Source organism: Pteropus alecto, unplaced genomic scaffold, assembly GCF_000325575.1.
Source record: "Pteropus alecto unplaced genomic scaffold, ASM32557v1 scaffold50, whole genome shotgun sequence".
Taxonomy (NCBI): domain Eukaryota; kingdom Metazoa; phylum Chordata; class Mammalia; order Chiroptera; family Pteropodidae; genus Pteropus; species Pteropus alecto.
In genome coordinates, this window is record NW_006431918.1 from 3,370,146 (window position 1) to 3,392,345 (window position 22,200).

General features: G+C 38.5%; 1 protein-coding gene across 2 annotated transcripts in view; it reads right to left on the bottom strand.

The window, feature by feature from the left end:
- Positions 1 to 22,200, bottom strand: part of MSRA (methionine sulfoxide reductase A) — a 327,699-nt gene that overhangs the window by 83,696 nt on the left and 221,803 nt on the right. For both annotated transcript variants that reach the window (XM_025042498.1, XM_015600694.2), the window contains one exon: positions 6,292 to 6,398. In XM_025042498.1, the coding sequence (XP_024898266.1) occupies positions 6,292 to 6,398 (107 nt within the window). The remainder of the gene's footprint in view (positions 1 to 6,291; positions 6,399 to 22,200) is intronic.

Consider the following 22,200-nt stretch of genomic DNA (forward strand, 5'->3'; position numbering starts at 1 on the left):
GGAAAGAGTTGCATTTTCAGGATGTAAGAATCACACCTGCAGCCCCCTCAACCCTGCCAGAGGTCACAATTCGATTTAGAATATCAGAAAATGTTTGTCATGACAGGTTCACTTGGGAAGAAATGCTACATTTGATAATCCCAAAACAATTAATAATACATCAGATTGTCTCCTCCAATTAATACTATAAGCAAATAATTCCACCACGAAACTCTAAAAAAAAAAATATGAAAATACAGTTAAGAAAAGTTTATGAAGCCTTCGTCCAAAAGCACAAATGCCCTCACATTTCGTGCAGAGTCTTCTGATCTCCAAAGACATGAAGGAGCTGTCAGATTCTGTAAGCAGAATCCAGCGCTTTCAAGGTCAATGGACCCAGTCTGAAGTTCATTTCACCCTGATGCCCTTTTGTAAAATTCTCCATTCTCCTCTAATCTGAGTAGAAATTAGCAAACTTCTTCAGCCATTTTTCCTTTCCTACGTTTGTTGGTGAGCCTACAATCCAGAGATCTTTGCACAAAACCACAGTCTAGATGAGAAATCACTTTGGGTTTCTAGCTCATCAGCAGTACTGCACATCTAATTAGCTCAACAATTGGTCCCTGTGATAAAATCAGCTAATTTTATGTTCAAATGGCTGCTCCGGGGTAAGCAATACTGTCACTCTAAACTTCACGAATAAAGAAGTTGCTGAAGAAGCTGGTTACTAGGAGGTCACTGGGGGCAAACGCGTGAAGACTATTAAATTAGCAACCTAGGTCAATGTTAAAGTTAGGGCATAGGGGTCGAACCAGGGCTCAAAAAGATGAATTCCCAGAATGTAATAACAGGGCCAGAAATGTCAACTCTTAAAGGAGAAAATAGTACACAGATATAAAATGCATAAAAGGAGTCACCTACAGGACCTCCCTGACCTTAGTAAAAAACCTAAATGTTTATGATGAGATTACAGAGTCCTAGACCTTAATCTAGTATTGTTAAGAAATGACTCATCCTAGATTAAAAACCTCTGTTGTTTCAGGAATTTGTCCAAAGTTACCCTAGATAGAAAACACAGGAAAGCCATGTCCAGAGGTTACCTATTCAGCTTCCTCCTCTTCTTCACTCAACTATTAAGGCGACCAGTGCTATCTGAGACTCTCTCCCTATTCTGTGGGATCTATGAGAAACCACATTACTTTTTAAGGCAAATGTAAAAGCATATATCAACTTCTTTATCTTGTAAAAGCTAGTAATACCACCTCTCATAGGTATTGCAAATTATCGATTTTTTTTCTTGTGTGTTATCAATTATACCAATTGAATGGACATTTAGAAATCCATACAAGTTTCAAAATTAGAAACAAGAGATACATGAATGCATACAATTTTACATAAGGATAAGAAAGATGCACACATATCTATAGCTAAACATATTCACTTTATCTAGGTACACAGATAAATATAGTCAGAAATATATCAATGACTTCATTTAGACTTCATTTAAATAAAGTGCTTAAACAGTGATTAGCATGTAGGAAGTACTCAGTTGGTACTATTGTTGTTTTATTATTATTATTATTATTATTATTATTATTATTATTTTCTAGAATCCCCAGTTCAACAAATGAAGATGAGCTGAAAATTAACTTGCATTTTCCTTTCTCTGTTCTCACAGAGGTGCCAGAAAGTCACGGAATCGTGGTAAACCTGAGACATTCTAGTCAGCTGCCAGCCTGGATGGGGTGGGGTTGGGGGAAAGACCACTTGTAGGTCGTCATATTGGCCACCTCTCGTGCACCAGCTCAGATCCTCTTGGGCTCACCTTTCTCTTCTTGCCTGCTGCAGTGCTCAGCTCTGCATGGACTCTAATTAACGTTATACAGGTGTGACCCTTCAGCGCCTCACCTCACATCCATGCCACATGCCTCTTGCCTCCTGCATCCTGCCCCAGGGGCACAGTAGCCTGAGCCTACACACATGCAACTTAGAGACAGAGCGTAAACCGCCCCCCAGAATGACTGGTCCAAACAACCGGTTACTGATAGCAGGGGCCGACTTAAATTGGTTCTCCCTCCTTTCCTTTTGCAACCTCCTTCCCTTTATTCCTGCTCCATGGCCACACATGCCCCAGTAAGTCCTCACACACAAGACTTTGTCACGGGCTCTGCTTCCCATGGTACCCAGACTAAAATAAAAACCACAATGGTCACCTATGTGCAGGTGCACAGTTTAGCCCTCCTGTTCATCAGGGTGGGTGACACAATAAGACACTTTGTTCTTTGGTTCCTGAACAGGAAAATGTTTGATCCCTCATGGTGTAGATCTGGAAAAATGGAGTGGGGATGGTAGTTCTCGGTGCTCAAGGGACAGAGGGACAAATCCTGACTCAGGGCTTCTGGGTGGGGGCCCTTGAGCAATCGCTGTGCTGGGAATTAAAAGAGCTTTGCACTTGACTGAGATCAGCCGAGAGTCCCCAGGGCTGTGGTTTTCAGTAATCAGCTCTTTCCAATGGTGGCTGAAAGGAAGACTACTTGACCCTCATGCTGTGTATCTCCCGAAAAGAAAAGGGAAGAGCAGCTCCTAGAGCTGCACCTCTGAGGGCCATGAGGCCCCATGCTCCTTGGCAGTCGTGCCTTGGCAATGAGCCAACATAAGAGTAAAAGGCTTGGAATCTTGAGTCTCCCGGCCAGGGAGCCAGACTGATGTGCCCTGCCTTCAGTGGAATCCAGCGCCAGTTTTACTTACACATAAAATAAAAAAGATGTGACAGTATTTGTTCTCTGAGTTGGTGATAATGCAGTTATATGTGATTAAGTTAACAGCAGTGGCTATCTGAATGCTGGGGGCACATGCAACCTCAGTGTTTATGCAAAAAAGACCCTACTTTTAAAAACCAAGAAAAAATGTATATATGGATATGGATGTATGTATTTAATTCCCATATGCTTAGGTACAGAATACTCAAAAAGCATTTGGTTAGAACAACTGTCTAGAATAAAAGAGTAACATTTCCTCAAATCTATGAGAGCAATGGGAAAAATATTAGAACAGTTCATATTTAATAACTAAATTTAATTTCATATGTGTATAAGTTATCTACAACCAAAGTGGGTTCTACTCAGAGGTACGGGTAAGAAACTTTATTGTAGTAGAAACCAGGATATTAGGTTTACGTTAGCCTTTCATTACACATGGAAGGCACTGGAGGGAAATTAATATTCTTCCAGAGTTTCTTAGTATTACCACTGGTACCTTAAGGGACTGTGTATCATTACAATAGACAATTTATATATAGCATTTATCATAGGCAACTTTAAGTATTAACTACTAACATTGCCTTTATAATTAAATAGAGTGAGATTAAACCAAATAGAACTAATTGTTAAATTCTTGCTTGGGGCAGATGCTCTACCAAGCCAAGCGCAGTGTCTTCCCTACCCATCTCTCAAATGCTGGTGTCCCTCAGGTCCTACGCCTTCTCCTCTCATCTCATCACTTTTCCTAGTGATCGCATCAGTGACCTGGGCTACATTTACCAAATATAAGTTAACTCCCAATAAGAATAAGGATTAGCATTTGTTGAGCACTTACTATGTGCCAGACCCTGTCCTTTACAACCATCAACCCAGTTAACATCGACAACCACTCTCCCCGCAAGGTAGGAACAGCCCATGTCTCCTCTTAGCAATCATCTGGATGTCCAGATCATGGGTACCTTAAACTCCATATTTCCAAACTTAACTTACCTTCTCCACAAAGCTGCCTTGGCTCCTCCATACTTTTATATAAATCATCACTAGCCAGAAACCTGTAAGTCACCCTGGACTCCTCCTCCTCATTTATTTTCCATTTTCAATCAAGTTCCAAGTTCTATGACTTCTACTTCCTAAATATCGCTTCGTTTCATTCATCCTTTGTGACCATACTAGACAAAGCTCCCATCGTTTCTGGCCTGGGGTCCTACAATAGCTGCCTAATTCTCTCTGCGTCTAGTCTTATTTCTTTAATTCCAGTTACTCTACTAACTTAACCTATGACTTTGGGAATCTAAAACATGGAGATAATAATGACATCTCTCATCCTTATAGGTTTGCTTGAATAAATAAGATACATGGCTTTCTAAGTGTTAGGCACTTGATAAAAGTTACACAACTGAAATACAAATCGAGACAATTTGATGCTAGAGGTTACATGCTTAACTGCCACCACATATGACCAAGTAAGCTCACCATTATCAGAAAAGTCATGATGAAAAGGAATATGAAAAAGATAATTTACAGTTAAAAGTTTTTAGAATAGAAATATGTACATATATATACACATATATATATGTGTGTGTGTATGTATATATATATATGTACATATTTCTATTCTATACACACACACATATATATATATATATACACACACACACACACACACACACACACACACACTCCCAAATTATTCCCAAACTTAGCAGCTTCAGAAAACAAACATTTATCATCTCATTGTTTTTATAGCACAGCTTGGTTAGATACCTCTGGCATGAGGTCTTTCATGAGGCTGCAGTCAAACCATCAGCCGGGGCCACGTTCTCACCTGAAGGCTTGACTGAGGTTGGGGGGCTTCCAGGCTTGCTCAGGGGGTTCTTGAAGGCCTTTGTCCTTTGCCACATGAGCCTTTACACAGGGCTGCCTCTCAACACGGCAGCTGGCTTGCCCTAGGGCAAGTGATCCAAGACAGTGAGAGGAAAAGGCCTTCAAGAAGGAAGCCACAGTCTTTATTTATTTATTTTAACTTTTTAAAAATTAAGTTTAGCGGGGTAACATTGGTTAATATAATTATATAATTTTCAAGCGTACATTATAATTTGACATCTGTATATTCTATTGTGTGTTTACCAGCCAAAGTCCAGTTTCCTTCAGCCACAATCTTTAATAAACATATCTCAGAAGTAATAGCTCATCACTTCTGTCATTCGATAGGGGTGAGTCATTAAATCTAGCCCATTCTCAAGGAGAGGAGATTACACATGGGCAGAGACTGGTGAGGGCCATCCTAGAGGCTTCCTACTATTATCACCCAGGCAGACAGCACAGCCTTGGAGGGAGGGAGGGAGGGGCGTGCCGAGGGATAAATGAAGCCCTGTCAGCACCTCCTTTAGCCCTCTCTACTTTGTGGACTTGAAGTGACCATGAGTTGCATGTCCTGTGACTTTTTCATTAGTAGATACACTCTTATTCCTGTCTCTTTCTGACTGCCACCTCTGCCACCATGGGGAATAGGTGGAGAATCCACACATTCCTAGGAACTGTTGCATATCAGACTATTTACATAATTCTAAAATAGATCAGCATGACAGTAGCTGCTGGCTGTATTGTTAAATGTGAATCTAAATCAAAATATAACAATAATTAAAATTTGAACGTTATCACAAAGTTCTCAATATTAAAGCAACTCAAGTTATTTTTAAAGGAATCGAATCTCTATCAGAGGAGATTTAAAAATATAATACAATAGTGAAAATAATTATTTTATGATGTGATGTCTACATTTCTGAGAATTATCTTTATTATTATTCAATCTACTGTTATGAGCAAGAAACAGAGCATTACAGGTTAAACTGTGTGCCTCCAAAAAACATATGTTGACGTCCCAACCCCAGGACCTCGGATGTGACCTTCTTTGGAGATGGGGTCTTTACAGAGGTCATCAAGTTAAAATGTGGTCATTAGGTTGGGCCCTAGTCCAGTATGACTGCAGTTGTTCTAAAAAGGGGAAATTTGGACAAAGAAATGGACATGCATAGAGGGAAGATGATGTGAAGACACACAGGGAGAAGAGGACCATCTATAAGCCAAGGAGAGAGGCCTAGAGCAGACCCTTCTCTCATGGCCCTCAGAAGGAGACTTCCAGCCTCCAGAACTGTGAGGAAATACATTTCTGTCGGTCAAGCCATCCAGTCTGTGGTACTTTGTTATGAACCTGAGCAAATCAATACAGAGAGAAGAAAGAAAAAGAGAGTGATGCAGGGAGACAGAGAGAGACAAAGAAAGGGAGAAAGACTATAGGCTAAGCTACATATTCATTTGGATCAGTTGATTTTAAAGAGAAATGCATGAGAGTCTGTTCTTAAAACCTCATTGAGCACATTTATGAAGCAGAGTGGCTCTATTCCAAGAGGCTGACAGAAATTACCAAAAAATGTGCAAATGGAACACAGTGCCAGGTGAAATGAACCAGACTCTTACTCTACAGGTGGGGTCGACCTGGCAGGGCTGACGGCGGGGGCCGATGGCGGCAGCCAGGAGTGGGAAGAGACCCTACCTTCTGGTAGTCGTCTTTGGACCTCAGGGCCACCTCCAGATGCGTGGTGGAGAGCGGATAGATGGCCGAGCGGTACTGAGAGCCGTGGTCATTGCCTTGGCGCATTCCTGGGAAAGTGGAAGCAGAAAGGGTTACTGGGGTGGACTGAACAACAAGGCCGTTCACATGTTTTCTTGTGTGCTAAGTGCTTCTTTTAATTTCATCTTGACACCTCTCACCTTAAATGAGCATAAAATATATCTGTTTTGCTTGGCTTATTTTAATTATAACAAATATCTCTGAACTTAGGTAAATTTGTCACAGGTCTTGAATCATAGTAGATAGTCTATAAATATGTATTTTTCTATGTAGATATTTAAATCATAACCTATTCCATTTATTACTTGCAAAGCATCATGGCATACATTGTTTCTTTGAATCCTAATGAGACACCTTGTGTGGCAGGTATTGTCCCTCATTTGGCAGGTAAGGAATGGGATAACGTACTGGCACACAGGAGGTGCTTATAAATCACACACACACACACACACACACACACACACACACACACACACAAAACCCTGATACTCAGCGAGTTGAAAGCGTTTGGCTTAAGGTCATATACCTAATCAAAGGAAAACCTGGGACTTCAAGTTAGGCCAACACACTTCTCACCCTGCCGCAGCAGCTAAAGTGTAGATGGTGGTCAATTTACAAGTGAATAATTTCGTCTCCAAAGTTAAACAGCCTCAGGTTTAGTATAGATCCCCTGTAGTTCTCCATACTGTTGTCAAAACAAACGTCACACATGTTGACTACATCATTCAAGTATCAGTTTCAGTTTTAAAAAGGGCCCCAAACTCCTCCCATAGAAGATTCAATCTTCCAAAAAGAACAGTTTCATATTTTCACATTTTAATGCACATATGAATCACCTGGGGATTGTTAAAATGTAGGTTCTGGCTCAGGAGGTCTGGGATGACCCTGAAATTCTAAATTTCTAACCTAAACATGGGTGGTGCAGAGTCACCAGACCACACTTTGAATAACAAGGGTTTAGCATTTGTCCAGATATTTTCAAGGTTCTTTTGTAATTGCAGTAATGTGGTGAGGAAACCCCGAGTCCTCTAAACTACCCTTTCTCAGGAACGCCATCTACAGTGCTCTCTCCACCTCACCCTGTCATACATACAGTTTTCTCCTTTCTAACCTTTAAGACTTGTCCAAGCATCTTCAAAACCTTCATATCTCTGCAAAACCTTCCCTCATAGCGCCTCACAGCTGTGACAGTCACGGACTCCTCTGGGCTCCATCGGGCCCTGCAGGCCCCTCTCTGAGAGGTGTCATCACACTGCATTGTTATTATGTAGTCGTCCCCCATTCTCTTCTGTGAGCCTTCCGGAAGGCAGAGGTTTACAGCCATAGGAGCTGGTATAGCATCAGACAGATAGATTTCTACGAAGAATATATGAGTTTATATCCTGTGATCCAAGACTCTGCAACTAATACTGGAGTGCTTGGTCACATTTACTTTGTAAATGCAAATGTAAATTCAAATGTAAATAAAACAACCTTTCTTAAGAGCTAGAGGAAAAAGCTACAAATGAGTTCATACCTTTGACCAGTAGAGGTAAGTGCAGTAGCTGAGGACACCAAAGGTTTGCTATGGCAATTAACAGATAGATAAGCTCGAATTCATGACCCAAACTGCAGGCCAAAAAGAAAGGTTTAAGCAGTAACAAACTACTAGGGTTTAGGGTCAAGCCATAGGCTATCTATGGTGTGTATGTGTGTATTTGTGTGTTGGGGGTGGTTATTTCTGACACCTACTTGTTCGCACCCCCAGCTTAGCTGACTATCTAGAAATCTCATTCTCCCACCTTCAGAGTCCCAACCTCTCCTCGGTGCACAAAGGTCACAAGGGGACTAAGCACTAATTAGCAGCTTAAAGAGTTAATACTAATACCAAAATATTAATTTAATAATATATAATAAAAATAAACCAATCCATGCCTCTAATAAACATTGTATAAAACCAAATTAAAATATCTATCTCATTTCTTTGTAAGTTATATTTTCACGTAACTATTATAGCATTATTATTACAGTATAAAATCTATAAGTATTACAGTATAAATGTCACTATAGTATACACTATACAAGTATTATTATGGTATAAGTATTATTCATTAAGCACCTAATATGTACCAAGTACTCTTCCAGATGCTGAGGATACAACAAAGAATAAAAGCAAACTCTCCCTTCGTAAAGCTCACATTCCTGTGGAATCTGAAAGACTGGATAAACAGATATTCCAAAATGCACTTTGGCAATGTTTTTACTTTGCCTTCTTCAATCTTCCCTCATTCACTTACAAGTAGGGCTTTTCTTGCATGACTACTTCCCACCCTTTTATGCATAAAGACATAATGGTAGTAGCATTATTGTTCCTTCTGAAATATTCTCCACGAAGAAAAAAAAAGTGGCTGGATGGTTGATTTGGGGTAAAATTTGACCCCTCTCCATTCAGCACAAGATGTAGAAAAACAGGTATCTGTGTGAAGTTGTTTAAATCTATTTAACTTTTCCTTCTTTTGAAAGAGAAATTAATATATGAGTAAAAGAGAATCTGCAGGCGTGACTTATTTATATTTTCAACAAGTTTTGATAAGATTCTGTATGCCCTGTACATTGAAGACAATAAATATCTGTGCATTTGGTTGAAGGTCTTTGAATTATCACAGGATTGTGGGAAATTGTTGCTTATGGATAAAATTGGCTTTTTAATCAAACAAAATGGGAAAATGAATAATTATTCCAAAGAAATGGTATAATAATGGGCTCTTCCACTGATCATATTTTCACAAATTATCCGATAGATGAAGTGCACAATGAAACCCTTAAGCTTACATTCATATTTAGAGCTTTTCTTGTAGTGACATGACAACCTAAGGGGTAGAAACATCTGGAAGATTTCACAAAATTGTGTGGTTGGGCAGAAAAGATGCATGTAACTGTCATTCTAGGCAAGTATGTAAGGCAATGCATTTCATTATCTTTTTTTTAGATTATTCTTTAAATTTATTTTTCAGATATAGTTGACATACAATATTATTTTAGTTTCATTCAATATTACATCAGACATTTATATACTTTACCAAGTGAGCACCTTTACAAGTTCAGTACCCATCTGACACCATACATGGTTATTACACTATTATTGACTGTATATCCTGTGCTATACTTTACATCTGTGTGACTAATTTCATAACTGGCAATTTGTACTTAATCCCTTTCACCTTTTTTGCCCATTTCCCCATCTGGCAACTATCAGTTTGTTCTCTGTATCTATGAGTTTGTTTCTGTTTTGATTGTTCATTCATTCATTCATTCATTCATCCATTTATTTTAGATTCCTCATATACGTGAAATCATATAGTATTTGTCCTTCTCTGTCTGACTTATTTTATTTAGCATAATACCTACTATCATCCATGTTGTCACAAATGGAAAGATTTCATTCTTTTTATAACTGAGTAATATTCTATTGCATATATGTAGCACATTCTCTTTGTCTACTGAATAAAATACCTAGGAATAAATTTAAACAAGGAGGTAAAAGACCTACACTCAGAAAACTGTAAGACAATAAAGAAAAAAATTGAAGAAGACACATATAAATGGAAAGATATACCGCATCCGTGGATTGGAAGAATGCATTAAAATGCATACTATCCAAAGCAATCTACAGATCCAATGCAATCCCTATCAAAATGCCAATGGCATTTTTCCAAGGCAATGCATAACTGCAAAAAACAACCCATGGGTTATTCATGTAATTAGAGGTTGTACTACTACTGTGACCTGGGTAGAGATTTATAGACTCTTCCCTTAAGCCATGATCCCTTTAAATTCTAACTTGATCATCTGTTAATTGTAATACGACAATACTGATATGGCTCCTATCACTGTTGACCCTGTCTTCTTTATGCAGATTTGGGCTGTCCCCAACTCACTCTGGGCAGTTTTAATGAGGAGAAACATCATGGGCATTATCCACAGCTCTGCCCCAGATTCCCCACACCTTTCTCTTTGCACGAACCCAAACTGACTATCCATCCATTGGAAAGATGGGAGTTATTCACATAGTTACAGCCCTCATCTGCGGCAGAAGTCTTACAGATTTGAATTTACAGCCCTGATCTTCTGATCCCAGCCCTTTTTTGATGTTCTAGTGAAACTAAAACCTTCCCATGTAAGAAACAATACACTCTCTCACTGGTCACTCTGGCTAAACCCCTGCCTGGCTGTGCAGGAAGATATGAAAGTGCTAAAGAGATCCAGTAGGGGATGAAGAGGAAACATCAAAGCCTTTACTCAGATTCATTTGAATCTTAAGTGATGCTGGACGAGACATTAACTCTCTCTGGTCTATTCATGAATAAGAATGCTAATTTGATTGATTTCTTTCAATCAAAGTTCATCCTGAGGAGAAGGTATAGTATCTTTACACAAAACCGCACACACATAGTCACATAATTCTGTGTGTGTTTGGTTAATTTCAATGCATGTACTTTTCATTTCACTGATGAAGGGGCTTATTAAATGGATAGGAGCTGGAAATTTGGAAGCAGATGGTTCACTGGGAAATATGATTTGATGCTCAACAGACTGAAAAACCCATAGATATGGATTTTCTGTTCTTGTTATTTTTAATACATTGCATTTACAGATGTTTAGCATCATTAAACTTTTCACCATTTCTTTCAACCTCCATTGGTTTATGTTATAAATGCAAAACAGTGAGGAAAACCTGTTTACTAAATCTCTTCTAAGAAGCCTAGGATTTAGAGCTATAAGATCTTGTTTTTAAGTCTGACTTTGCCACTGACATGCTTTGTGCAAATTATCTCACCTTTCTGAGCCTCAAACTTCATTTGTAAAACAGGAACTATAAAGGCCTACCCTCCCAGTTTGTTGTGAGGAGTAAATAAGATAAAACCTGTAAAGCATTTTGTTGACTATAAAAAATTATGTAGGTGTTAAATACTTTTATTTGTACAATAAATCTTAGAATATTTCAAAATCATCAATTTGAAATAAAAATAACACGTGACCTCATGCAAGATACTCTAGAAGGAGCCATTTATTCCCCTGACAAGAATTATTTATATTAATCGCTCCGATATCCACACAGCAGAGGTCACACCGATAAATACAAAGAGAGGATCAAAATTCATTTTGTGTGTGTAAAAATGTAGTATTTAATTTTAAACTGTTTTATTACATCTTTTTTAGCAGAATTACCTTTCTAGTTAAATTTTAACTCTGCTAATCTCTAACCCAGTCTTCATTTCAATGGAAAACAAATCCAAGAAAAGTAAAAAATTCTTTGAGTAAATTCTCCTGCTCCTGCCCCTACCCATAAAGACCTTTTCAATGCAATGTCCTCACTCTTGGTCTCTGACATGAAGCTTGCAAAAATCAGGCCTGTTGGCATTATCTTGTATCTCCTGAGCTCATACCCACTGGGGTGCTAGAAAGGGGAATAGAAAGATGTACAAAATAGTGGAATAAAACAACTAAAAATCATTGAAAAAATAGTTTTTAAAGCTCTTTTTTCCCCCTGACTGCCTGCCTGCTTTCATTCCTTCCACCCATTCATCTATCCCTCCCTTTCTCAGGCAAAGTACTCAGTACTGGGATTCAGAAACAAGACACGGTCTCGTTTCCAACTAGTTCACCTTCTTAATACAGTAAGAGGAAATAGATGGAAACCAATAAGCATAATCAAGTATTGGAAATGTGTCTTAGTAAGCTCAGACTGCTATAACAAAATACCATAACCTATAAACCAGTGGCTTAACAACAGAAACTTATTTCTCACAGTTCTAGAGGCTGGAAACAGGACACCAGCCAATTCGGGGTCTGGTGAGAAATTTCTTCCCGGTGAAAGACAGCTGTCTTCTTGCTGTGTCCTCATATAGCCGAAAGAGAGTGAGCTGGCTCTTTGACCTCTTCTTACAAGGCCACTGATCCCATTCACGAAAGCAGAGCCCCCATGACCTCATCACTTCCCAAAGGCCCCACTTCCAAACAGCATGACATTGGAAATTAGATTTTAACATAAGTATTTGGGGGAGACACAAATATTGAGTCTATTAATAAGATGTTATGGGGAAAAAAATCTGTGCAGATTAGAAAAATATAGGAATTCAAAAGAAGGAGTGGGTAGGTTCACCTAATCAGTGCAAGAGAGGCCTACGTCCTTCAGGGCTGTATAGAAGAAGTAAGTCTTGTCTTAAAAGAGCAAATAATGGCATGAGGGGTGAAAGACATTCTCCAGGAGGCCAAAAGTAAGAGTTATAGAATGGCATGGTGCCTTCAGGGACATGATAGGAACTGGTACTGTTTGCAAAAGCTGCAAAAGCATGGTTAGCATCTTTATCAAAGCCCTGGGGTTTATCTTCTCCAGCAAGCATGAAGCCCAGATGAGAGTTGCTGGAAATACAAGAAGTGGTCCTGCTAACCCATTAAGTTACAAAAATAGCAGGTATTCTTAACCTTCTTTGACACAAAAGGAAGCTATGGATCAGAGACTTTAAGTGACCTGCCTGATGTCACATAGCAGGCAAACAGCCATCCCATGATTTAAACCTAGATCTGACACCAAAGCTCTTTCTCCTTTCAAAATTGATACACGAGAAGTTAGGGCAAAACAATCAAAGACAACGTAACAAAGTGCCCTGTAGCTGGCTGGCATTTCTGGTGGGGAGAGGAGCATCACAGGCACGGGCCCAGAAGTGAGAGCAAGCTTGGTATATGCTGGACACTATGGAGAGACAAAACTAGTTTCTGCCAAAGGGCCTGGAAGGAAATGAAGCTGGTCATTTGAGCACGAGGCCACATAGGGATCTTGACAGGACACACTGGGGACCAGAGATGTATGGAAAGATCAGTTTCAAGGTAGCCACGGAATTCTGTGGAACACTGGGTGAGCATAATCATCAAAAATCCAGAACTCTTTCACACAGATTCAACAAGTGTTGCAAAGTTCATCGTGCCCTCCATTCGGCTTTAGAAAACTCTAAGAGGATAAATTATTGACATCATTCGGCTGTCTTCATGTCCCAGGAAAGCAAGTAATGGGCTTGCTATAGTTTGTGAAGAGAGAATAACTGGCTTAGAAACAACATCTTGTGCTTAAAATTCTTCCATAACACTCTCCATGCTGATTAATGAGGCCTGGGATTTGGAGTATTCTTGAAAAGAACTGACCTCTCGACACCTACCAACTGTTTGTGATTTCTCTATCCACCTTCCCTAAATAAGATTTAAAAGGGACAAACCATTTTGAGACTGTTTTAAGATTTCTCTCTCAGCAAAGCCAGAGAAAGCACAGGAAAATGGAAAAATGCTTAATCTATAAGGAAGTACAAAGATGGCTGAGTTCTCATCAGCTCCTTGGGCCTTCTACACTTCAGCTCACCTTTGCGTACCTGCACTGTTTTAAACATTCTGACTGGAGAGATGAGAAATATGCTTGAACATGGGAATTTTAAAGGGAAGTTCACACAACGAGTTCCTGTGAGGTGATTACTTTAAGAAATTCCAGGTGCCAACAGGTGATCGTGAACAAAAGGCAAGGAAGGACATATTCCTAAGTGCCTGAAATCACTCTCTGTTAGGGAACTTGAAAGGAATACTCTCACTGAGGACTACCCATGCTTGCTGCATAGACAGGGTGGCTCCCACCAGAACGAATACATATTCTTCTCTTCTATAAACTGTTGCTAGGAAGAAATAGATCCTAACCCACAGACTGCTGCATGAAGCAGAGAAACAGGCATGTGTTTTGTCATGAGACAGTTCTGGAATCTAATTCCATCTCTGCTGTTTACTAACTGTGTGACCTCAGCCAAGGTACTAGACCTATCTGAGCTTCAGTTTCCTCATTTGAAAAAATGGGGATGATGATATGTACCTTACAGGGTCGTTAGGTATCTTACCTAGGAACTCAGTAAACATATTCCCCCTCCCCTTGTGACAAAATTGTCCCCAGTTGAGATCCACTGCTATATATTAATGAACCACATCTTTTGATGTCATTGCTTATAAAACCTACACATTCAGGCAGCTAAATGAAACAGCATGTAAGAAGTGAACACTCTACAATGAGTAAAAACCAATAGTTGCTAAAAAGTATCAGAGGTCTTTGGTATTCGTATTTTTACCTGTATCAAATAATTTCAGTGGTTACCAGTGTGGTTTCATTTCTTTAAATCCCCACATTCAAGGAAATGGAGACTTGCATTAGAGCAGCAGTCCCCACCATTTTTTTGGCACCAGGTTCTGGTGCTGCTATGAGAATCTAGTGCCTGATGATCTGAGGGTGAGCTGAGGCGGTGATGCAGGCGCTGGGGAGCAGCTACAAACACAGATGAAGCTTCTCTAGCTTGCCTGCCGCTCACTTCCTGCTGTGTGGCCCATTCCTAACAAGCCACGGACCAGGGGTTGGGGATCCCTATATTAGAGAACTCAAGACCTTTCCTTTTCTTTTTTGGTAAAACAGCATTTTAAGTTACATACTGAAAGTCTAAAAAGAAGAGAAGCTATTACAGACTACATGAATGAGCCCAAACTGAAATTAACATGTATACAGTTTGAAAGAGATAAGGTTCTCAATTGCATGGAAAAAGCAAGAAAAAAGTCTTTTTTTTTTTCTTATGATTTAGTAGTTTGGGCAGAAAAACAAAAAGCAGCATTGATGCTGTCATCATAGCATGGTGACTATAATATCTTACCATCTCTCTCAGAATGTTTCGTATCTCTCAAAAATTGGTCCAGTCCAATCTCACTATACAAATCAGGAATTTCAATCAGTTCAACAGAGAACAAAATGAAAAGTGACTTAAACAAGATAGAATTATATTTCTTTTTCACTTTAAGTGAAAGCTATCGAGATAAGTGGTCTAGGGGTGGTAGGGTGGCTCTGTAATCACCAGAGACTTCTTTCTACCCAATTATCCTTAGCTTATGGCTCTTATTTTCAAGGACTTAAGATGTCTTCTGGTGCTACAGCCATCACATCTAATTTGCGGACTAGAAAAAGAAAAAATAGGACACTTCCTCTATCTTTAAAGAGCCTTCCCGGGTGTTCCAGGCCACATATTCACTCATATTTCATGGGCCAGAACCCAGTCACATGGCCACACCTCCAGAACTTCCCTGTCCCCAATGTGGAGCAGGCCAAGGCCAGACTACCTGAGGCCACATCCTTGCTCAGCTTCTTCCCCTTTCCTATCCTACTTCCCTCACTCCCTTATGGGTTCTTTTCTTTTTCTTCAGTAAGTTATACATACTGAATCCCCCTCTCAGACTCTGTGTCTAGATTAACTAACCTAAGACTTCAAGCTACTCAACCAGTTTTGCTCTCATTCAAGCCGCCCTACTGCCAACCCCTAGTGCTGTGCTGTTTCTTATAGTCTATCATTTTCACTGTTTAGGTTTCTGGATAAACTCTTATTAGATATGTTTATTAAAGTATTCTTGTACAAGTTTATTAAATTGATATAAATCAAGAGATCGAACTTCTGTGCTCAGCATATGGCTTACATACACTTGAGGGACATCATTCTCAGATAAAGACCACTGGCCTACATACCGCATTGGTCACACTCAGCATGGTATGTCTACATAATATTTCTCGATTCTCTTTGTGAGATCAGCATAAGGAGAGGCTTAGCTGCTGTAACTCTATTTATTAGATTTTGAATGCTCCCACTTGCTTCTTCAAAATTCGTCTCGATGAAAATGAAACAACTAATGAGTGACTCATAATTTTAAACATTCTAAGCATATAAACAGAGTTAGTCCCTCTACTCCTTGCTTCTTAAACTGACTCTGCCTCAACAGAGATGGCACGTGTGCTGCAGTGGCACAGGAACACCATAGATGACTGGCATTAGTGGAACAGCTTACACAAGCCCTGCTTCAAGGATGGCCTCCAACCCTCTGTTGGAAAATAGGGCCTCCATGGGAAAAACAATACAAGGCACTGAAGTCCTCCAATAGGCAGATGAGCCTACATCCTTCACAGTGATAGATAGCACTTCTTATCATCGCTCATGTGACCTTTCCCGGCACACCTGGCCTTTAAGTCAGGTGTTGGAGACAGCCTTATGAATATGGAACAGTCTCACTTTACCTGACTGAAAAATTAATCCTGTCAGTTTTAACTGACATCTCATTTTAAATTTAAAAGACTTAGCAAATGGATGAATAGCCCTTGTTTCATCGGAAGGAAGAAAAGAAGGAAGGAAGGAAGGAAGGAAGGAAGGAAGGAAGGAAGGAAGGAAAGAAGGAAGGAAGGAAAGAAGGAAGGAAGGAAAAAAGAAAATGAATTTTATCTACTTCTTCAACTATCTCTTTTCTTTTCTTCCTATGGAGTGTGAAAATAACTCTCAGGGGGAAAAACGGGGAGGAGAAACTGATGAATGGTCTACTATGAAACTGGCCAGTCCAGATTTAATAGGACTCTAATGGCCCATTTCAACCTCTGCCTAAAAAGAATGTAATCTATACTAGTTAAGAAAAACTCATTGATCCTTTCACTTCTCATATCTGATCATTCCACATAATACTTCCAGTTTTCCCAGTTACACACATACTACGTGCCTATTAAACTAAACATACCTTGACGACAAATGTAATTACTGTTTGATTAATAAAATAACTAATGATTCCAGCCTTTACTATGTGCCTCTGTATTTTATTGTTACTCATCCAATTCTCCAACTATATGGAGTATTATTATTAAACTCGTGTTTTTGAAGATAAGACTGATATTTAGAGAGAGGTTGAAATATCTGTCCAAAGCCAGTGCTGGATCTGACACTAGCTAACTCCAAAGCCCATGCTCTTAACCACTACTATCCCAATTTGTAAATAACACATTACTTAAGGGAAAAAAAAAATAAAGTAGAATGTAGTAAGCTATAAAAGACATTATGTGGCTCTCATCTGAAAAGAAATACTTCATGTTCTCTATCATTTTCACAATGTTCTTTCTATTTTTTAATGCAATGCATCTCAAGAGAGATAAAGAAATATTGCTATATTACAGAGGTGCCAAATAGTCACTCTGTACCTAAAAGAAAGGTTTGGTTTTTAGTATTGAGAAAACCTTATTTCTATAATCATAAATAATTTTGAAAAGATGTGATGATTTCTTTCTAAAAGGTAAAAAGTTATCTTAGTATAGATTTTGCTCTATAAAAGGAAAATTTTATTTATGGCTAGCCAAAGGAAATATTTTATTATTATATCTTTCTTAGAATGTCTGAGACTCCATATCCATTTTTTCTACAAACTTCCAAGTTTTACCAAATAATGAGTTTTGAAATGTTCAAATTATCATTAAAATGTATAACACTTTCAAAATATTAAAATTTCTATGTTACCATTTCTTATCCAAATCTTAAAAGTTTTATAGCAATAAGTCAGCCAGAGTACTCCACTACAGAACACTAGGCGTGTAAATGATATTTATAAGATGTTTACATTTGAATCAGTACCAAGCACACATGTACACATACATTCACAATGCTAGTCCTTCATCATGGACATTGTTCATGTTAACCTTTATAATTTCTAGATCTGATTAAAAGAAAGGTACATAAATATACAAAAATACATAAAATAAATCACTGTTTATTGAAGTGTTCCCATTAATATTAGTGTTTTATATGTTGCTATATATATTATTATATTATTTATCATAAAGTGAGCACTCATATAACCACGACTTACGTCAAGAAACAGAGCCTTCCATGTGTCCCTAATAATGGCAATGCTCTCCCTCTCTCTACTTGTAACTATGCCTGATTTTTGTGACAAGAATTTCCTTTGTACATAGACACACCCAGAAAAAAAAATAGTTTAGTCTTGCCTGTCTTTGAAACTTATATAAACAAAATTATATTTATTTTATGAATAGACCACTTCATATGAATAGACCACAGTTGATTTTATCCATTCCACCGCGGATGAATAAAACCAGCTTAGGGCTGCTAAGAACATTTTTGACATGTACTCTCTTTTACATATGCCTTAGTCTCTCTTGAGTACATACATAGACTTGTTGGCTCATAGAGTTTGCAAATCTTCAACTTAACTAGATGCTGAACCATTTTCCAGAGTAGTTATACCAATTTACACATCCATATCAATGCACGAGAGTTCCTAGAACTCTAAATGTTTGCCAATTCATTAAAGTCTGCTAATGTCAGACTTTCTACTTTGTGTCACTATGCTTGATATTTAATTTGCATTTCTCTGATTAATAATGACATTGACTATCATTTCATGTGTTTTCTCACCACTATTCAAGTCCTTTGTCCATTTTTCTGTTGAGTGGTCTTTTTAAAAAAAATCTACTGGAAATATTTTTTAAATCTGTTTTTTGCGTGTGTTTCTTGGGTACATCTTTCTTTAATTGCTAGAAGATCTGTGGAAGACAACACTTATTTTTTCCTCAAGTGTTGGTAGAACTCACTGATGAGTGTAAAAATCAGTGAGGTTTTCTATGAGAGGCTTTTAAAAGATGGATTCAATTTCTTATAATATAGGCCTATTCAGTTTTGTTAAAGTTATATTCTTAAGGAATTTGTTTTAATCTAACTTTTATTGACATAAAGTTGTCTATCTGTAGTGATATCCCATTTTTTATTCCTGATATTGGGTATTTGTGCCTTCTCGTTTTTTCCTTGATCGACTTACCAAAGTTTTATCAATTTTATTAGCCATTTTGAAATATCAACTTTTGACTTCATTGATACTCCCTACTATGCATTTACTTTCCATTTCATTTATTTCTGATCTTTATTATTTTTCTTCTTCACTGTTTGGTTTATTTTGTTGTTGATTTTCTAAGTTCTTGAGATAGATCCTTGGCTCAGTCTTCTCCTCTTCTAATGTATAAATTTAAGGCTCTATATTTCCCTCTAAGAACTGCTTTAGCTATGCCCTATAAGTTTTGATGTGTAGTATTTTCATTACCAGTCAGTTCAAAATATTTTAATTTCCATATTGCCTTATCTTCAATCCATAATATATTTAGAAAATTTCTCATTTTCTAACATGAGGGCTTTCTGCATATCTTTTTGCTAGCATAATTGCATTATTATGCATAATTGGAGATTTGTGTGGCACCAAACTCTTAAGCCCTCACAGCACTAGAAAGGCAAAGGAAAAATGTTAAATATAAGCTCTATAGAATTATATGAGAGAGGGATTTGAAAGTGCAAATAGCACATTTGCAAATAGCAAAGATACTATATGCAAGTTTAGCATAATTGCATTCTGGTAAGAGAAACATAATCTTCATGATTTAGTCCCTTTGCAACATATTGAGACATTATGACCTATAGGTTCCACATGTAAATAAGAAGGTATAGGGTGCAGTGTTTAATATTTGCCATTAGGTCAAGTGCTTTAATTGTGTTAGTCATACCTGCTACATTCTTAATAAGACCCCTAAAACTCAGCTTTTCTGGGATTGGCAAATTCCCTAGAACAAAGGTGTTTTAGTCCTCTGTTCATGCGTCTGGCAAATTTTATCTGGTAATTCCTAGTCATTTTTGATGAGATACTTTTAATACGTTTTTATATCTTATCCTACATTTTGAGTTGCTTTTAAAAGTTGATTTGAATAACCTAGACTGCCATTTCTAGCATCTGGAAATTCTAGTTCCTGCCAGTGTTATCAGCTCCGATTTTGCTCTTAGCTGATTTAGTACTCTTTTATGTGAACTGATGCAGTTCTTCTGATTCTAATTCTTTTTATCGATTTTATATCATTTCAGCAATTTATTCAAATTTTAAATGACCTAACCATTCTCATCTAAAATATGTAGAGTTCTTCCTGTTTGAAAGTTTTCAAAAGCCTATTTGAAATTCATCTTGCAAATCCTTAACAGAATTTTAAAATCATAATGGATATTTCAAGCTCAAGAGGATACTATCTTCACTGGAGAATGTGCTACTGTTTCAGTCACGGGGTGTTGTGTTTTCTGTTGGTTGATAGCATCATGTAATAATTTGGGACAATGTACCATAGATGATAAAAACACAAGGTTTGGAATTGTGCTCTTAGGTCCAAATCCCAGCTCTGTCCCATAATACACAAACTGGCTCATGGCAAATCATTTCACCTCTCTGAGCCTGTTTATTCATCTGTAAAATGGGTCTAAGACCACTTACTCACAGGTTACTTTAAGAATCAAATGCATGTAAGCACCTAGCACCATGCCCCGCCCAGAGAAAACGCCCAGTAGGGGTCTTTCATTCTGTTTGTAGGCACCAAATCCTTAAACCCTGACAGCACTAAAAAGGCAAAGGAAAAATGTTAAATATAAGCTCTATAGTATTATATGAGAGAGGGATTTGAAAGTGCAAATAGCACATTTGCAAATAGCAAAGATACTACGTTCATGTATGATAATGTTATACAAGGAAAAGTGCAACTGAAAGAACAATTAATAAAAAAAATCAGTTAAATTCTTTGTTTCATTTTTTTCTTTTCTGAAATTCTTAAAAGAATGAAGTCCCTTTCAGAATTCATAATGCTGGGTTTGGGTCGTTTTTGCATTTTATATGTGTGCAGCTGTTCCTCCACTGTAAGTATGCACATCTGCTCATTAGCAATACAATATAATTTCCACTGTCTAATTATTTGCAGATGATTCCTTGTACATGATCTAAAAAAAAGTAGTCCTTCAAAACTGGTGACTTATTTAAAAAACTAACTTAAAAGGGTCAGCACAATGAAGTTCAGATATTAATTCGGCAAGTTCAAATATATGAACACCACACTTAATTGCCAACTTGATGAGAAACAAAAGGAAAATAGGATTTTTCTCTCTCCAATTAATGTTTCCCAGTAGACAGCACTGGGGGCTCTCGCTCCTCTACCGTGCACCTGGAAAGAGCTCATGAAACAAACCTGCTCAAGATAGAATGAACCATTCCACCCCAGATTCTCTGGGGGCCTCCTGAGAACAACCCACCTAGAGGGATGCTTCATGATGAGTGGGGAGCAAGGAGTGTGGGATCAAAGGGCACAGAATGCAGAAGAGTCCTTGGGGGCTCTAGTTCTAATCAGGGCTGAGGAGCTGCATTAATCCCCTATTCGCATCTCTAAGGGCTAAGGCAGCAGGCCACGTGTGTGGTCCTGGGGCCCCAGGAGATCAAACACCATAGACAGTGTGGTCTCCTGGGGCAAGCCACATGTGGCTTTCTGAGGACAACTGAGAGTTCACTGTGGGAGGGTGGAGGGCGAGTGTGGAAGGGAAAGGTGTTGAGGAGCTGACTGAGGATAAAGGGTATGAACCAAGTATAAGAAATGATCAGAAATATTCAGAACATTTGCTGGAGAAAAATGATAGAGAAAAAGTGGAGAAATACCGGGGTTCAAGAAGAAGCAAAGCAAACGAACAGGAGCTTGTGATACAGCTCTTACATAGACAAGATGAGTGCAGTAGCCGTTATATATGGCATCCTTACTCTCTGCCTGGCACTGGGCTCTGCCCAACAGACTATATCCACTCACACATCCTGACACACAGTTATGGGACAGGAACTGTTTTACAGATGGGAAAACTGAGGTTCATTCGTTCATTTGTTCAGTGAGAAAATATTTAATATGAAGCTTCCTTTCTAGAAGAGGAGACAGTTAAATATACAGATCATTCCACCTTGTGATAAGTGGTCGGAAGGAAGGAAAATGCAGTGATGGAGAAACCTGGGAGTGAGGGCTGGGGAGTACCACTTAGTTAGGGCGGGTCAGGGGATCTCAGAGGACACGACACTTTAAGCTGAAGGAAAGGGAGGAGCCAGTCACACCAAGAGCCGTGGGCAAGAAAACACTTG